This window comes from Bison bison, unplaced genomic scaffold, assembly GCF_000754665.1.
Source record: "Bison bison bison isolate TAMUID 2011002044 unplaced genomic scaffold, Bison_UMD1.0 scf7180017849896, whole genome shotgun sequence".
NCBI classification, from domain to species: domain Eukaryota; kingdom Metazoa; phylum Chordata; class Mammalia; order Artiodactyla; family Bovidae; genus Bison; species Bison bison.
The window spans coordinates 491,788-511,099 of record NW_011480469.1 but is presented as its reverse complement, the minus strand read 5'-3'; the positions used below and the strand labels follow the sequence as shown (position 1 = coordinate 511,099).

Sequence of the window (19,312 nt, the reverse complement as noted above, 5' to 3'; positions counted from 1 at the left end):
AAAATTTAATTGCTTCAAGGACAGGAAATACCCACGCCCACTACAAATTCACAGTTGCAGACACGCACATGCATACACACATACACGCATAAATGCACACACACAAAAAATCTTTTCGTGAAATTAAAAATTCACCTGTTAGAATTACACAATGATTGCCAATGAAAGTCATGACCAAAATCTGGATGCACAGGGAAAAGGGGCAGCATTCTATAAATTAGTTTATCTGAAACACTCAATATGGGGAGCAGTTGATTTCCTCCGGATTACACTCTGTTAATTGCACAACTAAAATGATCCAGCTGTTGGGATTAGAGCCTGACTTGTTAATAGAACAATTTAATCTATAATCCAAGGGGCTGATGCAAGACTATAAGGGGGAGTGGGGGAAGAGATGGAATGAGAAAGAAAGAAAAGATGAAAACTGAAAACACCTGCTTCCTCTAAGTGTGTATCATTGGCCTGGAACTCCAGTGTAAAGTTTATTCAGAAAGCTCTCAGGCAATGTGCACTGTCAGAGGCTTCTAGGCATGACTAATCGCATGTAGATTCAAGGACCAGAACAGCTGCAAAAGCCATGCCCAAGGGACCAAGCCTATGTCACATGTCCTTCTTAGGACAAGCCCACAGGCTATCACCTCCTTCCATGGAAGTCTCTGTTTCATTCCTTTCCTCTCTTTCTAAAAAAACGATCTATATTCTTTTCGACACAGTTGTCTTTGACACTTAATCAGTTGTGATAATGGGCAAGATACGCTGATTTAGTCTTTGGAGGGAATCTTGATTGCTTTGCTCTCCTTAGGACAACAGGGAAAGAAAGGTTAATAGCTTCAACAAGGAGCATGACAAGTATCCCCACAGATAAAAAATGGGAGCAGTGACAATTAGTGCACTTTGTAGGGCATTGCTCAAACCTGCCTCCAAGGTTTCTGCCAGCTCACAACTCTGATGAGTTTGGAAACCTATTAGCAATGTTTGTGAATTCATTTGCATGCATTGTTTTCTGGAGGGTATGAAAGGAGACTTACACTTTATCTCCCCCGCCAAGTTCCTTGAGCTCAAATCAGGCCAAGCATTAAGGATAGCGATGTGCCAAAATTAGATCAAGTCTCCTCTTTCTGATTTCTACCAATGGCTTTTTCACAGAGATCTATGCTAGTTGGAGCAGATTCTCAGCTTCTTTTAGATAAATGAGGAAGAGATGGACATGGTTAGGAGGGAAGAGGGTATTTTAGGCTAATTAGCAGGCTAAATTTAAAGATGTTTCCCCCTCCGCTCCTGCGATCTGGAAATCGTTTTAAGTTGGCAATCACAAAAGCTGTGTAGATTTTAAAAAGTCTAATCTGGGATCCATTTGTTAGAGAACTCTGGGACCTGTTCACTTCTGTTTCTATGAACTGATTTGGAAATTCTAAGACTGACTGCCTTACAGACTTTTGTGGACTCTAGCTGCCATGGGCAGGTGTCCTTGTCAATATCAAAGTGTGGTAAAAGCAAAGAATGTGGTTTTCCAACTTTTGAGTTTTGCACTTGTCTTTTCTTATTCTTACATCTAAATCTGAAGGCGCAGACAGAATATACTCTCACCCTAATGAAAAGCAAAACAGTACAAGATGAACATATGATTATGTGGACAAGTCTTCTAGAGGGGGGAAGACCAAAAATTATCACAAGACGGAGTACAGGCATCTATGATTTTTTTGATAATACTCTCATCAAAGGCTGATTGCCTTTCATCCTAATGAAGGGGGGAAAAATCCACTATTCAAAGTCAGTGTTCCCTGAGAGCCTTTTTCTTGCCTGGAGTTTAAAATTATCTTAAAATTTCTCTTTCTAAAACTGTGAGAACATAGAAAGCCAATCTCGTGGATAGGCTAACATACTGAAAATGACTTTCTCCCATTATGCATGAAGTAAATTGATGCAGTGTAAAAGTGCCTGAAAATTACCTTCGCATAATCAAATCCATGCTTTTCTTTGATGCCATTGCGACAAACAGTGTAATTATAGAAACGAGAATTCTTGATTAATCCAAGCCATTCTCGCCACCCAGGAGGGATGTAGCTGCCATTATATTCATTGAGGTATTTTCCAAAAAAGGCTGCAAGGGGGAAAGAAGGATTATTTTCTCATATGAAATGATCAATCATAACTAAATGCATCGACATGAAATTACATCTTGAAAAAAAGACAGTGAAACAAAAGTTAACCTAGGTAACAGTGGATGCTAAGGTATCCCATGTACTCTGATTCTTTGGCAAAGTGACCCACATACATTTTCCTTTTGAATAAATAAGAATAGTGCCTAGGTACATGGATAGTTTATATAAATACAGTACAGTTTAATAAAATCACCATCAGGTTCATGATACTTCGAATGCATGAATTTTTTTGTGGTCCTTCCAGGATAAAAGCAGAATGAATCTTTTTGTTAGGTTTATACGATAATCAGAGAAGTAGCCGGTGTGAGATGTGCAGTACTGAAAGTTGTCTTTGGGGTAAGTTTTCCAACATATTGCTTGAAAGTTGTGAATTACAAAAACATTTTTGAAAAACTTGTCTTTGTTTTTGCCTATCAGGACAGTATGTGTTTTCTGTGTCAAAGAACCTTCATAAACTCAGCTTCTATGGGGTGTGGTCAGTGCCTTTATGTCACATGTATTTTATGTCATCTTGTTTACACTGTGTATATTTTACAAATGTGTGCTTATTACTGATAATCAAAAAGTCTAGCAACATGGGGTTACAACCTTGATGACTCATTTTCATAGAATTACAGTAAAACAGAAGAATTGATATATGTGCCACAAAAACACCACTGCTCAACCAGATGCCTTCCATGTCAAACCCACTTTCTGGCTTCATTACAGATGCCTCCGCTTACATACATAAAGAAAGTTCTTAGCTGACTGGCTCGGAATGATGAAAACAGATCCTGGACCCAGGCACTTTATTGGTATTGCTCTTAAAGCACATGTTTCTGAATCTCAAACTTATGCAACATATTTCATTCCTGGGTCTTTATGGAGTCTCTATTTAGCTTGATTTCATCTTTGATATATAACCACCAGTAGAGTATCTCCATCTGAATGTTTTTCTTGCTCTTAATGCAATTGTCCAGAATGGAATGAATAATGTTCCCTTGCACATGTACTTCTTTAGAAAGCCTTTAATTCTCAGAGTGGCATCATCACTCACCAGGCGTGGCCTGGTGGCACTTTCCCTGCCTCAACTACCCCTTCGCTCACCTTGCTATGCAGCAGCTGCTGCCTGTAGGCTCTAAGTGGGTCAGAGCTCTGGGACCTCTCATTGTTTCTCTGACTTGACACCCCTCTGGGGGCCCACAGATTCCTGACCATCTCTCCTATGCATGCTCCAGGGTCTTTCCACTCTCACCATCAGCTTTCTGAAGACCAGCTCAGGTCACATCACCTTCTTGCAATCTTGGATGAAGAATCACAGTTGAGTTTAACAGCTTGCAGTCCAAGGCCTTCCTTTTGTCTGGACAAGATCCCTCTCTTTCCAGCCCCATCTTGTACATCTCTGTGATGCGTACCTCTCTCCAGCAACTGTGTTGCCTCTAGGTGTTCTGGTTTCCACCTCTCCACCTTTGCCTGTGCTGTTCTCTTCGTCTCCCTCTCTATGAATCAGGCCAGAACACATGCCATTTCACTCCCAGTCTTTGTGCTGATTCCACAGGACTTTATCTCTGTGGCTCTAATGTCACATTCTCATCCTTCCTTGTGGAACAGTTATGTTCACCTATAAGCCTAATCTCCCTTACGTTGTTGTTTAGTCGCCGAGTCCAGTCTGAATCTTCTGTGACCCCCATGGATCATAGCTCACCAGGCTGCTCTGTCCATGGGATTTCCCAGGCAAGAATACTGGAGTGGGGTGCCATTTCCTCCTCCAGGGGATCTTCCCAACCCACACTGCAGGCAGATTATTTACTGCTAAGCCACTGGGGAAGCCAATATCCCTTACACTGTAAGGTTTTTTTTTTAGACAAACACTGCTTGATCTAATCTGTGTGCACTCTCCTCCCATCCTAGTGTGTAGTCTAGGGGCTCCATTAATTTTAGTTTCTTGAACTGGGGTTCATGGACCCCCACATATTCTTGGGACTCTACAAGTTCTGGACTTGTTAAATTTTGTGTTTTCAATTGAGTTATGATTTTTCAAAAAAAGCTAATTTGGTCAAAATATTTTCATAGAGTAGAGTTTCAGAGGTGCAAAAGTTGATACTTCTCTTTGGATTTATTTTCTTTGAAGAGTTGACTCAAGTCTGAGGAACACAGCAATGTTTGTTTACTTGCTGAATGAATGTTTATACGTTGAATCTGCAAATGACTGAATAAATCAGGTGGTCCCTTCGTCAAACATACACAGCTTAAGGATTCTGCCAGGGCTCCTGAGCAGACAGACAGGCATGGAACAAAGTGTCAGAGGGTCTCATGTCAGCTGTGACTCAGGATTTCCCTCTGAACTTCCTATGAGCTGTAGGAATTCTTCTAATGAGATGTTCTCATCTTCAGAGACTAACCACCTTCTCACACTGAACCACAGATGATTTTCCTTTCTGACAAAATGCAACGGGACTTGAGTCCCAGGCAGTAGACCAAGGCCACACTCCACCAGCATGACTTCAGAACGGGACTGTTTCCAGAAGCCTTTCACTAGATAACCAAGAGCCCAGCTCTTTCCCCTGGCCTGCTCCTCATCCTCAGGGTTTTTTCCCACTTTTCCCTCTTTTTATAAAAGATCATAGTGGTTAGGAATATAAAGCCTGGGGCCAGCCTGCCTGGGTTCAAATCCTGGCTCTGTTACTTTCTAATTACATGTCCAGAGGTGACTTACTTAACCTCTCTCTACTTCCAATTCTCTTGTTGGAAAACCATGAAGATGATGATGATAATAGCGGAAGGGATATTGTGAAGATGAAAATGAATTAATACATATGCAAAGCACTGAAAACAGTACCTGGCATATAATGAGGGCTTATTAAGTACTGTCACTGCTGGTACTGGGTTGGCCAGAAAGTTTGTTCAGGTTTTTCTACATCTTATGGACCTTTTGGCCAACCCAACATTTTTATGATTTTTGTTTGTTGTTTAGTTGCTAAGTCGTGTCTGACTCTTTTTGATCTCATGGACTGTAGCTGGCTAGGCTTCTTTGTCCATGGAACTCCCCAGGCAAGAATACTGGAGTGGGTTGCCCTTTCCTCCTCCAGGGGAATCCTCCTAACTCAGGGATGGAACCCAATTCTCCTGCATTGGCAGGCAGAATCTTTACCATTGGGTAGCCCCAATATTATGATTACCATCACCATGATCATTAGCTTTTCAACTCTGGGTTCTGATTTAAATAACTTACCCTCCTGAAGTGCAAGGAAATTCTGTTCTAGAGTTCTGCCCTGTGCATCTGAAAACATCGCTGGAGAGGTTACACAGTTTTCTTTCCTAATCTGATTCATTTTTGTAGCAACAAATTCCCTCCCAATTGGCTGACATTTTCTTGCTTAATTAGTTTTTTAGATTTTTTTTTCTTGCTACTTTTAGTTTTGTTCTCTGTTTTTTCCCCCCCTCTCAAGGAAGCCAGGCCAAGTCACTCCTGCCCTTTCCTCATTGTTTTACTCATTAGGTTATTTAGGACTGTTTTCTACCCATTGCCATGGCTATCGCCCTTTCCCTTAATCCTCCCCTTATAAACAATTCCTTTAAGTCTCTTAATAGTCCCTGTTATTCACTTCAGAACTCCCTCCAGGTTTTCCGTGTCTTTGTGTTAATGGGGTGTAAAAAATGTACTCACTATTCCAAATGTGTCCTCACCCATCACTCTTGGCTCCAAGGGAGACGAGGCCTTGTGCATCATGAGGCAGTACCCAGTGTTGTCAGCGTCAAGTTACTCAGCCTTTAGTGTCACCTTCGAACACTGAGGCTCATTTGTAATTACCCCTGGCCTCTTTCAACAACACTTCCTGGCAGTGCTCTGCAATTGATTATCTGGGATTCTAATTATTTTCCTCCAGATGCACTAAATCTCTTCCTCCATCTCGAAGGTGAACTTCATTTTCTTGCCCATACTGCCATTATATTACGTGTAGTTTGAAGGTTTTCAATCCTTTAGCTTTGGCAATTCAACTCAACTACTGTCTGAATATGTCACCAGCACACCATCTACCCCTCCTCTCTTCTCTGGGCCATTAAACACTTCCCTTCACAGCTGTTTAGAAGGTGGCAGGTGGGGTTGGGTGACAGGGAGAAAGATCAGAAAGACCTGATCATAATGACTGTTGACTTAAGTCCACACTACTTCTGTCCAAAACTACCTGTTACACAACCCTTAGAAAAATTTCCTTGAACTATTTGAGGCAAAAGCTTTTATTTTTAGATTTGCAATAGTAACTACATATACAAAAGATTTCTGATGCTGTAGAGAAGTCAAATGTTATTTAATGCAACAATGTACTAATTGAGCTCTCACTCCTTGCAATGATTAGATTTGGGGTGGCAGGACTTCACTAATAGTAACTATAAATTTACATAATTTTGAACCAAGTTAAAAATATGATTTACTCTTATGTCACCTCGTACACATGAGTTTGGTTTCCCCAACTAGACTGGAAGTCTAGCAAAGACAGGAATCTTACTTTATATCTCTTTATGGATCAAAGTCTACTATAGTTTTAAGCAGAATGTGACTTAATTAATAGCATATTATGGTATTTGGTTTTGGGGTACTTATCAAAAATCCATAATACTATCATTCATAAAAATAAGAATATTAGTTTGTTTTACTTTTAGTGAACTCTATTAATACATTCTAAAACATCTCATACTAGAGAATAAATATACTTGCCATAAGTAACGTGGGGCCTTCCTGGTGGCTCAGGCTGTAAAGAATCTGACTGAAATGAATAAAACCCAGGATCTATCTCTGGGTCTGGAAGATTCCCTGGAGAAGGGAATGGCAACCCATTCCAGTATTCCTGCCTGGAGAATTCCATGGACAGAGAGCCTGGCGGGCTACAATCTATGGGACTGTGTAGAATTGGACACGACTGAGCGACTTTAGTTTCACTTTATAAGTAACATAAATTTTATAATGTAAAAAGACACATAAAAAATGATTAATTTGTCTGCAGTGTTTTGTTACAAAAATAATTCTTTACATAACAATTTTATTGCAGGTCTTTATTAAATATTGTCCCTTCCACCCCAGTGATATGAAGCAGAATTAGTATGACTAAAATTTAATTCACCTGTGAATTTACAAATCCTGTGTTATATTATAATTTGAGCACTACCATTTTTAAAGGAATCAGTATGATTACAGTGATTATAAGAAAATTACAATATAATTTTGGATAGGAAAGAGAACTAAGGAATCCCTCTAGTCCTATCTCTGCATTCTATAGGTTAGAAAACTGGCCTGGAAAAGTTCTCAAAATAAGTTCAAGGCAAAGTAAGGACGTGATTCCAGTTCTCCACCATTTGGTTCAGGGTTTTCCCCTTAATACTTGATGCTACCTCTCAATTATGGATTATTACTGTCACTTTAAAATTTATGCCAGGTGTTACATTCATGTCTCTCCTCTCAAAAGAAATTTAAACTAAAAATTTTTGAGTGGATAATCAGGTAGAATTTTCCTTTTTATGATAGATAATACAATATTGTTACCATTTCACTTAGAACATAAAACGCAATAGAAATGTTATTTTATTTTCCTTTCTTAAACATTTAAGCTGTTGTGAAGTCATATTTTCCATGAGTAAAGTTAGAAAAATTTAGGTTATAGTCAGTCCAAAAATATGCCTTGGTTCTGAAAAAAGAAAATAATGTCATACAACGGTAAGTACAATAATGGATCAATTCATTTAAATCCATGTACTCTGGATACCTCCCAAAATAAGCCTCTCAGTAGTTTGTCTTCTCTGGGTTGTTCTTCGTAAAACTGATTACTGCTTTGTGCTTCTTGCTAGATGGATCTTTATGTATAATACAGCTTCCGTCATTATTTTTCCTATGTTCTCAGCTAAATGTTCTAAATGATGCATTTAATGTTAGGAAAACAATAAAATCTTTATATATTGGCTCCCCCCACTAGTTTAGTGGTTCATAAATAATTATGCTGGTTTAAAACCTACACACCAATTCTCTTAATTTCCTCAGATGTCTATCATCCTGATGTGCTTATTTGTAGATTTTCAAATGAGTCTCTGTCCCTGGTTGGATTGATAATTATTGTCACAGAGACATCTTTACTTCCTAATTGTCTGAGACATATCAATATTTTCCCACTAAAGATGAATTTACATTATATAGCTCATTATCACTGCTGTTTTAGCCCTCCAATTTTTACCTTTTCCGATTTACTAGTGGGCACTCTCAAAATTTATTTTCCTGGGTGCACATCATCCATTTTCTATTCCTAGCAGAGTGTTTGAAAAAGTCTTAAGCATTTGGAAAAGTCCTGTTTTCCTTAAAGAATTCCTTTACTTTGTAGAATGACTCACTGTAAATTCCATTATTACCTAAGTGTCTAGACCCCAGGGAAGAAGGTTGGCTACAGAATATGAGTTAATTTCCAGAAGCAAATCTCCTCTTCCTGAAGAAGAGAACTGACTGAAGCAGGCCCGATGGACTGCACCACCAGACTGCTAGTTGTCCCTGGGAAAGGCTGATTGTCTGCAGTTTCCTCCTAGACCTAACCCACAAGGCTAGGGTACTATACTGGAAAGAGCCCTGAAGACCAAGGTCTTGTTGCTCACTCTTCCTAGTAGAACATCAGATGGATCATTTTCAGCAAGTCCTCTTATCTTGTGGGTCTAAATTTGTTCATCTGATGGGACTTCCCTGGTGGTCCAGTGGTTAGCACTTTGTACTTCCCTTGATCAGGGAACTAAGATCCTACATGCCTCTTGGGCAGTGTGGCCAAAAAGTAAAAAAAAAAAAAAAAGTGGAATATTTAAATTTGTTTATCTGTATATGCTTAGTTGCTCAGTCCTATATGATTCTTTGTGATCCCATGGACTGTATCCCACCTGGCTGCTTTTTCCATGGGATTCTCTAGGCAAGAATACTAGAGTGGGTTGCCATTCCCTTCTCCAGGGAATCTTTCCCACCCAGGGATGGAACCCGGGTCTCCTCCATTGCAGGTGGATTCTTTACCATTTGAGAATAAGAGAACTGAATGAAATTATCTCTGAGGTTTATTCAAGCTCTCGTAACCCACTGTAGGGTGGATACAGCATAGTGATAGTGATAGTGAAGTTGCTCAGTCGTGTCTGACTCTTTGCAACCCCATGGACTGTAGATTGCCAGGCTCCTCTGACCATGGGATTTTCCAGGCAAGGATACTGGAGTGGGTTGCCATTTCCTTCTCCAGGGGGTCTTCCTGACCCAGGGATCGAACCCAGGTCTCCTGCATTGCAGGCAGTCTCTTTACCATCTGAGCCACCAGGGAAGCCCGTAGGGTGGATACAGCATAGGATAATTTAAACAAGTACCAGAATACACTCCACTTCTTAGAAGCAACAGATTTGTTTTTTCTTGGTGACCCAATGAACTTTGTGCTAGATGGCGTTTCCACTTTTGCTTTTGCCATCTGGAAATTTAGCTTCAAATATGCAGCCTTTCTCCACAATTCTGTGGCATGTCTGTGGTTTGTATATTTGTATATATTGTTGCCTTGATTTGAACTGGTTCTACCCTCCATTTCTACTGGACAGGGTCCTGATTGCTCTGTATCCTATTATGTTTTATGTGTCACTATTAGGCACTTTGGAATGAGGCATGATAGAAACATATGTCAGGAAATAAGATAATGGGAAGGAGAAAGATGGAGTCAAGTGTGCTGGATTCAGTCTGTCACTGACTAGCTTGTGACCTCAGACCAACTCTCCTGAGTTTCTGTTTCTTCACTGGCAATATGGGCAAATCCTTTCAAGGCTGCAGGAAGAATTAGGTGAGAAAATTCAGCTAAAATGCCTGGTACAGAGGAAGCAAGCACAAAATACCAATTTCCAATTTTTCCCCTTTCTTTCCGACGGCCCAGCTTTACTTAAGTATAACTGACAATCAAACATTCTAAGGTTTGTAACCCAAGGGCCCATTATACAAAAACATTGTGAAACAAAAACCATTGCCAAGCCAATCAACATACTCATCCCTTTACATGTTCAGTAGTTTCCATTATTTTCTATTGTGATAACAACACCCAAGATCTAGCCTCTTAGCAAATTTCGAGTACACGATGAAACACTGTCAACTATAGCCAAACCACTGTGCAGTCTCTCTCCGGACTTCTTTTCGTTCTTCCCTTTCTTGATTTGGCCCTGAAATGTATTAGCAAGCCATAGTCAACAGCTCTAAGTCTCAGCAGGGTTCTTGTAGTCACCCACATCTCTGTTTCCTAGGACAGACCCCAACCACGTTGGTCTGGATATGACGAGTGTTCTAACTCCCTAGGTTCCAACTCTGTCTCTGCTACTAGGAATTAAATTACAGGGACAGTGAGAGTTGAAAGGCACTGACTTCACACAATGCTTCCCATGAATAAAACACAATTTGGTGGTCAAAATCAGGAGTCAGGCATCAGGGGACCATTTCTGATTTTGCTTCTGAGCTGGTCGCACAGTATTTGAAATCCTCACCTCAGTTATAAAATGGAGCCAAGTACACTGGCTGTTTATGAGCCCTACAGGGATATTGGAGAGATTTGCAAATTGTTTTAGAGCTCTCAGATGAAAGGTGCTATACATTTAAACCACTCATGTGGGAAAACACTCAGGATAAGGCTCTCCGAGTAACCTAGTTTCCTTCCGAAGCATACACAGACACCTTTGAGGCTCATGGGAGGAGTTCCTTCTGTGAGTGGAGACTTTGAGATGTTTGCGGATGACAATGCTATCATCTCCACAGTCAGTATTTTCATCCATAAATAACAAGTATTGTGCCCACAAGGTGCTCTGCACAGAAGCCAATGACCACATAGTTCCTAAATCCAAGGGGAAAGATTAATTTCATTTTTAGAAGAGATTTGAGAGAGAATACCTTTATCCAAAATCCTTTCCTTTGAAATCTTCAGAATAGAGAATCTGTAGACTTGACAATCATTTCCAAGTTTTTAATGATGACACCCTGAATTCTTATGAATAAGTCTAGTTGGTTCTGAAAAAATTATTTTCCATTATATCCCTCAATCAATATCTGGGTTTCCTTTCCTAAAATAGGAAATGCTCAGACTATGTCTTTCCCACTCCTAATTCTGTTAAAATGGTTCCACTCCCCCAAAGATAGTGGAAACTGTGCTGTCTAATACAATATGGTAGCTATTGGCCACATGTGGCTAAGTTTAAAATAATAAAAAATAAATAAAAATTAAAAAAAAGAAATGCTCAGAAAACCTAACAAGAGCATTTAAATGCTTGGAGAATAAAGGCTTTGGGTCAATCATACAGGAAGGAGCCTTGCTTATTTCTTAGAACGACTGGCCTGATGTTCACGATCTCTCTGGAAGGAGGTCCCTAATATGCAAGACACCAGTTAACCACACCCCTCATCTATGTAGGTTAAACGGTGATAAAAGGTGTACCATGGGATGCCCTCCTTTCCTGGAAAATAAGGATGAACATTTGAGATCTAAAAGTAACCACAATGAAGCTAAAGAAAAGCAGAATCCTATTGATTATGAGTAAGTAAATAGTTGAATTAATAAAGTACACCTCATTGGATTATTTCATTCAGCTATTTATGAATTCAGTAAATAATTTTGATAATCTATTGTGTTCCAGATCCTGGGATAGGTGCTCTGCATTCAAGAATGTGCTCAGTTGGTACCAGGACCTGGAAATTTGGGAGGTTGAGGTAAGCAGGCTCATGGGATAGAAACTCTTCAGTTGCAGGCTGTCTGGAAAATTCCAATTGCTGGGTGCTCTGATGGAACAGAGGACCCTGGCAAGCTACAGTCCATGGGATCGCAAAGAGTAGGACGTGATTCAGTGACTGAGCAAACACACATGCACGCACTGATGGGGACAACTTGTCCTTCACGTGTCCACTAAGAATCATTCTGGCTTTTCTCTAAGGGATCTCTGGCTGGGACATTCATCAGAGAGAAAAGTAAGGGATGCAGAGGGAGACTCCTTCCACTTAGGGACTGATTGGAAGGTCACAGATTTCATCACATAGTGCATTTTTCTGAGATGCGTTACCAGAGTTCACGGAATGAAGGCCTGGAAGTTTCCCCTTTACCTGTTCTGTAGCCGGTGCTGTTCAGATAGACCGCAAACGTCCGAGGCTCGTGCACCGCCTGCCAGGAGGGGGAAGAGCAGTTCTCGTTGTTGGTGTAGATGTTGTGGTTATGCACGTACTTGCCGGTGAGCATGGAGGAGCGCGAGGGGCAGCACATGGGCGTGGTCACGAAGGCATTGGTGAAGGTGGCCCCCCCACGCTCCATAATCTTTCTGGTTTTGTTCATGACTTGCAGGGACCCTGAAAGGCACAAGGCCAGCCCTGTTTAGCAGACAGCACTGCACAATCACCCACTGACGTCATGTCACTCTGTTTCCCCGACTTGTTAATGTCCCTCCCTTGGCTTGAAGGAGTCTGTGATTGGACCAGTTCTCATTTCCAGGACACAGTGCACCACTGGGGATCCTATCATCTCAAGTATTTGCAGAATAAACACATTTTGGCTTCTTCCTTTTTTAATCACAAAGGAAAAAACTGCAGGCTCATCCAATCATTAAAGCTAGAATTTTAGAGATGGAGTAGATTCAAAGGCCAGCAGCCCCTTGAAGTTGACTAGAGAGCATCAAAACTCCTAGCCCACCAAACTCACACCAGCTACAAACACTGCAGAAAAGATGGATACAGTGCTTTTATCATATCAAACAAAAGAGGGAAAAATTTCTACAGTTAAGTAAAAGTTCATCCAAAATGCGTGTTGAACTAAAAAAAAAAAAAAAAATCTCCAATGCAACTTGGTATCCCCTAGTAAACTCACCACCTACCTGGCAGATTTTCTATCAGGATCACACAATCAGTTTATGTTTTTGCCTGTTTCCACGTCATTTAAAAAGATGGATTGTTTGCTTATGAAAGAGCTATGATTCTATTGCATTCAAAAGTATTTGCATTAGCAGTAAAATATTCCATTTGAACTCTAAAGGATGAAATTGTACATAAAACTGCCGAGAAAGAAAAAAAAAAAAACTCTTGATTACTCAATCCAGCCAAACATGGCAGCTGAATCCCATCCAAATACTGCAGGAAAAAAAAAAGCTCAGGCCAGAATTCAATAGTCTTTTCAGGACTTGTCAAGAAATGCACTACAGAGCACTACAGCCAAGCCCATTGCATTTCAATCCTGGAGCCTCACATTTCCAACAGGTCCTGCTTCTTCCAAAGAAAGGGAGAAAGTCTATGTCGTTTTCCAACAAGGAAGGAAATCGTAATGCAAACCAGGCAAGCATTCAGAGCAGAAGAGAAGTGTGCAGCCATCCAAAAAGCCACAGTCGGCCTCATATTTTTTCACATACGTGCTTTTACTGTTTACATGAAAACAGAAAAGACGGTTTCTAATTGTGTCTCCTTAGAGCTCTCTACAGTATGCCTCGCTGAAGAGGATTCCAAACTGCTTTTTCCGCCCTGGTTGTCTTCAGAAGATCAAGCAACTTATTTTTTTGCCATCGATGAATAACATGTAGTGAGCGCCCACTTCATGCTGAGCATTCATTCTACTGATCTCAACTCTCTGGATTGGTCCCGCAAGTATAGCATTAACAAAAGCAATGGGAAGTTCTCTGCTGCCTCCAATCTTCACTAGTAATCTATCTAACAAGAACTTATATATGAACATTGCTTGGAGATATCTGCAGAGCAAGGTACTGTGGATACAGCAGTAGCAGGGCATATAAGGACAGTGGGGACAAGAGGCAATATTTAGTAAGAACTCCAGTACTCTTGCCTGGAGAATCCCATGGATGGAGGAGCCTGGTAGGCTGCAGTCCATGGGGTCACTGAGAGTCGGACAGGACTGAGTGACTTCACTTTCACTTTTCACTTTCATGCATTGGAGAAGGAAATGGCAACCCACTCCAGTGTTCTTGCCTGGAGAATCCCAGGGACAGGAGAGCCTGGTGGGCTTCCGTCTATGGGGTCGCAGAGAGTCGGACATGACTAAAGCGACTTAGCAGCAGCAGCAGCAGCAGCTGCCACAGTACTTGAGGACAACTGGAAGGAAAGGAGGAAGAAGATCTCAGGATGAGTGAAGTGCATCATTGGGGGCATGTGCGGTGGTATGTGTGGTGCACTGGAGGTGGGATGAGGTAAGTGGAGTGATGAAAATGGCACACGAGTTTTCTGGAATGAAAACGAAAATGAAGACTTCTCTTGATGTAATGGGTGGCAGAGCTAGCAAACAGCTTGGCGGCTGGGGAGAGACATTCAGCTTTGACAGAACAGACAAAATGATGGCAGAGTCAGATCTTTGTCCAAGACGTGAAGGATATGTTACGATAAAAGTCTTTGAGAGGTGTTGCTATGACAATGGAGGTACGTACACTGTCGAGGAAACAGGCTGGTCCATCAAAGGTATGGCCAAGGGGTTGCTGAAGCTTGAATGGCGTTGTGCCTCTACAATAGAATGGCTCTTAAGAAGCAGACCTAAGAGCTTCCCTGGTGGTCCAGTGGTAAGAATGCAGGGTAGACGCCAGTTTTATCCCCGGTCCAGGAAGAGCCCTCATGCTGCAGAGCAACTAAGCCCACGTACAACAACTACTGAAGCCCACTCACCATCAAGCCCATGCGCTGCAACAAGGGCAGCCACTGTAACGAGGCCAGTGCACCTGCATCTAGAGAGCAGCCCCCACTCTCTGCAACAAGAGAAAGCCAGTGCACAGCCAAAAAAAAAAAAAAGAATAAATAATTTTTAAAAGATACTTATTTAAAAAAAATAGAAGATCCAAGAGATGCTGTAATGTATCAGAAGGCTGTGTGTTGGCTAACATTTTTCAGCTTGGGAAGAAAACTGGATAAGTAATGGTTTCACTGTTGCTCAAGAAGTAACTTGAGAAGAACTATGCCCTACAGAACATCAAAGAAGTGCACATTAGAAATGTTGTGTTTTATATTTATGTTAGTTGATCATAAAAGGGATAGAGCCTGGAATAAATACATGCAATGAAACACAGGAGTGGGGAGAGAGTTCAAGGTCAGTGTCAAAGTCCATTCACTTATTCTTTTCTCCTCTTTAGAAATCTGCAGTGATTACTTATGGTAACAGCTTGAATTTTGAGAAAACTTAGCAAACACTATTGACCAATTTTTATTGCCTAATGGTCTCTTCATGTCAGAGGATGACTTCTCGGAGTTTCCTCATGAGCTTAGCTAGACTCAAATTAAAAAAAAAAATGCAACTGGAGGCCATCCCTCAAGGTTGCATCACAAAGCTGCAACCTCCAGTTTACAAACTCATTTGGACCACAACACTGGATGGGAGGTGGAAATCTGATCTAAAATCATATCATATGAAAACTAGGGGGGAGAATTCAGCCCCATGCAGAAAGAAGTGAAAGTGTTAGTCACTCAGCTGTGTCTAACTCTTTGTGACCCCATGGACTGTAGCCCACCAGGCTCCTCTGTCCATGGAATTCTCCAGAAAAGAATACCAGAGTGGGTTGCCATGCCCACTTTGAACCCGGGTCTCCTGCATTGCAGGCATATTCTTTACCATCTGTGTCACCAGGGTCAGTTCCATGCATCACTCCTGGAATTGCCCCAGCCAGGACTGTCCTCTCACGCTAAATATCACTCTTGGGACTTCCCTGGTGGTCCAGTGGCTAAGACTTTTCCTTTCAATGCAGAGGGTGCAGCTTTGATTCCTAGTCAGGGAGCTAAGATTTCACATCTCTCTGAGCTAAGATTTCAGGTCTCTCAGCCAACAAACCAAAGCATAAAAGAGAAGCAATATTGTAACAAATTCAGCAAAGACTTCAAAAATGGTCCACATCAAAAAATCTTTTAAAAATAAATAAATATCATTCTTTTCTTAAACAACTGAGCTGGTTGTGTTGAAGAACTAAAAAAATCCCTCTAAACCCCGTGCTTCCAATTGATCTGCCAGTCAAAGGAGAGAACAATGAAGACGTTTGGTCTTTGTTGCTGCTGCTGCTGCTAAGTCGCTTCAGTCATGTCCGACTCTGTATGACCCCATAGACGGCAGCCCACCAGGCTCCTCCATCCCTGGGATTCTCCAGGCAAGAATACTGGAGTGGGCTGCATTTCCTTCTCCACTGGTCTCTGCAGGTACAGTGTTAAGAGCCCCATGGGTGGGGCTCCTGACTGAATATGAGCATCTAGCTTGAAGTTTCTTAGTGAAGATTCTGAGACAATGCTACTCCAACTTTAAAAATCACCTGGAGAGCATATTATGTCATAGAAGAATTTGCATTTCTATCAAGCTCCCTGATGACACCGGTGCTGCCTGTCCACGGTCCACTCTTGGAGATATAGTTGAAGCCTGACACAGAACCAGGGAAGCTTTGAGCTGGAAGAGACTTTAGTGGGTGCCTCACTTTAAGTGATCTAAATGGTTTAGACCACTTCCAAAGCGGTAAGATAGGTAGACAGGAAAAGAAAACACTGATTTCATATTTATTCTCACGGATTTTATGACTGTGTGTGCTAAGTCATTTCAGTCATGTCTGACTCCATGCAACCCTGTGAACTGTAGCCTGCTAGACTCCTCTGTCTATGGGATTCTCCAAGCAAGAATACTGGAGTGGGTTGCCATGCCCTCCTCCAGGGGATCTTCCTGACTCAGGGATTGAACCCGCGTCTCTTATGTCTCCAGCACTGGCAGGTGGGTTCTTTAGCACTAGCGCCACCTGGGAAGCCCAGCGGATTCTATACTTGCTTCCATTTCTAAGTGTTTCATATGTAGCAAATCATTTAATCCTGACAATAACTTTCCATAGTGGGTGTTATTAATTATTATTCCCACATCAGGGATGATAAACTGAGGTACAGAAGGGTTAAACAACATGCCTAGGACTGCACAGACCCTAAGCAGCAGAGCTCAGATACAAATGCAGGCTGTCTGTTCAGAGATCATGCTCTTAAGCTCCATCTAGGCTGAGTACTGGCTGTGACATCGACTTCTGAAGACTGCAACACAGAAATGATGTCTGCTCATAGTAAGAGTATATCTCATTTACTGTAGTCTCATATTTTGCTTCCCAGGTGGTGCTAGTGATAAAGAACCCACTTGCCAATACAAGAGGCATAAGAGACATAGGTTCTATCCCTGGGTCAGGAAGATCCCCTGGAGGAGGGCATGGCAACCCACTCCAGTATTCTTGCCTGGAGAATCCCTGTGGACAGAGAAGCCTGGCGGGCTACAGTCCATGGGGTCACAAAGAATCAGACACAACTGAGGGCAACTTAGCACATATGTATTTTGCTTCATCTAGCCTCTTAGGGGAGATACTAACAGACACTAAAGCCTGTCTCCTGCCTTCTTATGGACTGATTTCAGTAGCTTGGGTCTGAGTGGGAGAGGGGGCGTAGGCTGCAGATGTGTCTGTCTTCAGAAGCTGACAGTCACACTGATGTTAAATGCTGCCTCTGATCTTGGAGTCCCTGGGTGGATACAGATGACGGAGTGTAGGAATCATACCTCTTCCCTCTGCTGAGTAAGTGTGCTCCAGCAAGGTAAGTACAAAGCCCCTTCTCTTTTATGGCTGTGCAGTGATTAATGTTAGCCAACAACACTGCCTGGTCCTGCACCTATGGCCATTGTGACTGCACCACTGATTTTTCATTGGGAAACTACCCAAAATGATTCTGTATCCATACAACTATTAATTATGCATTTCCAGCATGGTCCCAGTGGATGGGACCATGTTTTGTCCTATAGCTGCAAGGACTTGGTTTTAAGCCAGAGCTCTTCACCTCTCTAAGTTTCAGGACTTCGGTGCCTAAAATGCAGACTGTGCTGATTCTTAGTTATCAGAGCAATTATTTCATGAGAATGTTATGAAACTTTAAGGCTGAAGATTCACCACAAGATTGCCAAGGCAGGGCTTAGGAGGATGAAGATGAGAAGAGAAAGAGTCCTGGACTTGAACTTGAGGGGAAACATCTGAGTTTTTGTCACAGGTGTGTTTGAACAAGTCATTTACCCTCTTTGGATTTGTGTTTCTCAGCTGTAAAATAGAACTAATAATAGCTCTCTGGACCTGTTGGCAGGGCTGTTGAGCAAATGGCATGAGCTGTGATTTACTGTGTGATCATCTTGGCCCCAAGATGTTTCATTTACTTCTGCCTTTCCCATCTCCCTCTCTGTCATCATATCTGAACTCCAAAGCTAAGGTAGGCATACAGAGGTAGCCATAAACTGCATGTTTGTGCTCCTTCAAAACTTATAGGTTGAAACTTAATGTGCTAGGTTATGGTGTTAGAAGGTGGGGGCTTTGGCAGGTTATTTAAGTCATGAGGGTGGAGCCCTCATGAATGGGTTTAGTGCACTCATAAAAGAGACCCCAAAGAGCTCCCTGGCTCTTCTGCCATGTGAGGACACAGCGAAAACACAGCATCTGTGAACCAGGAAGCAGATTCCCACCAGACACAGAACCTGCTGGAGTCTCAATCTTGGACTTTTCAGTTTCCAGAACCATGAGAAATAAATGTCTGTTGTTTATAAGACACTAAGATGGGAATACCAGACCACCTGATCTGCCTCTTGAGAAACCTATATGCAGGTCAGGAAGCAACAGTTAGAACTGGACATGGAACAACAGACTGGTTCCAAATAGGAAAAGGAGGATGTCAAGGCTGTATATTGTCACCCTGCTTATTTAACTTACATGCAGAGTACATCATGAGAAATGCTGGGCTGGAAGAAGCACAAGCTGGAATCAAGATTGTCGGGAGAAATATCAATAACCTTAGATATGCAAATGAAACCACCCTTATGGCAGAAAGTGAAGAGGAGCTAAAGAGCCTCTTGATGAAAGTGAAAGAGGAGAGGAAAAGGTTGGCTTAAAGCTCAACATTCAGAAAACTAAGATCATGGCATCTGGTCCCATCACTTCACAGGAAGTAGATGGGGAAACAGTGGAAGCAGTGTCAGACTTTATTTTTTGGGGCTCCAAAATCACTGCAGATGGTGACTGCAGCCATGAAATTAAAAGACGCTTACTCCTTGGAAGGAAAGTTATGACCAACCTAGACAGCATATTCAAAAGCAGAGACCTTACTTTGCCAACAAAGGTCCGTCTAGTCAAGGCTATGGTTTTTCCAGTGG

At 41.7% G+C, this 19,312-nt stretch overlaps 1 protein-coding gene across 1 annotated transcript in view; it reads right to left on the bottom strand.

The window, feature by feature from the left end:
- The window catches only part of SULF1 (sulfatase 1), a 202,937-nt gene that overhangs the window by 66,866 nt on the left and 116,759 nt on the right, over positions 1–19,312 (bottom strand). The window contains exons 5-6 of the mRNA XM_010848192.1: positions 12,256–12,495; positions 1,950–2,101 (exon numbers count right to left, since the gene is read on the bottom strand). Of these exons, the coding sequence (XP_010846494.1) occupies positions 1,950–2,101; positions 12,256–12,495 (392 nt within the window). The remainder of the gene's footprint in view (positions 1–1,949; positions 2,102–12,255; positions 12,496–19,312) is intronic.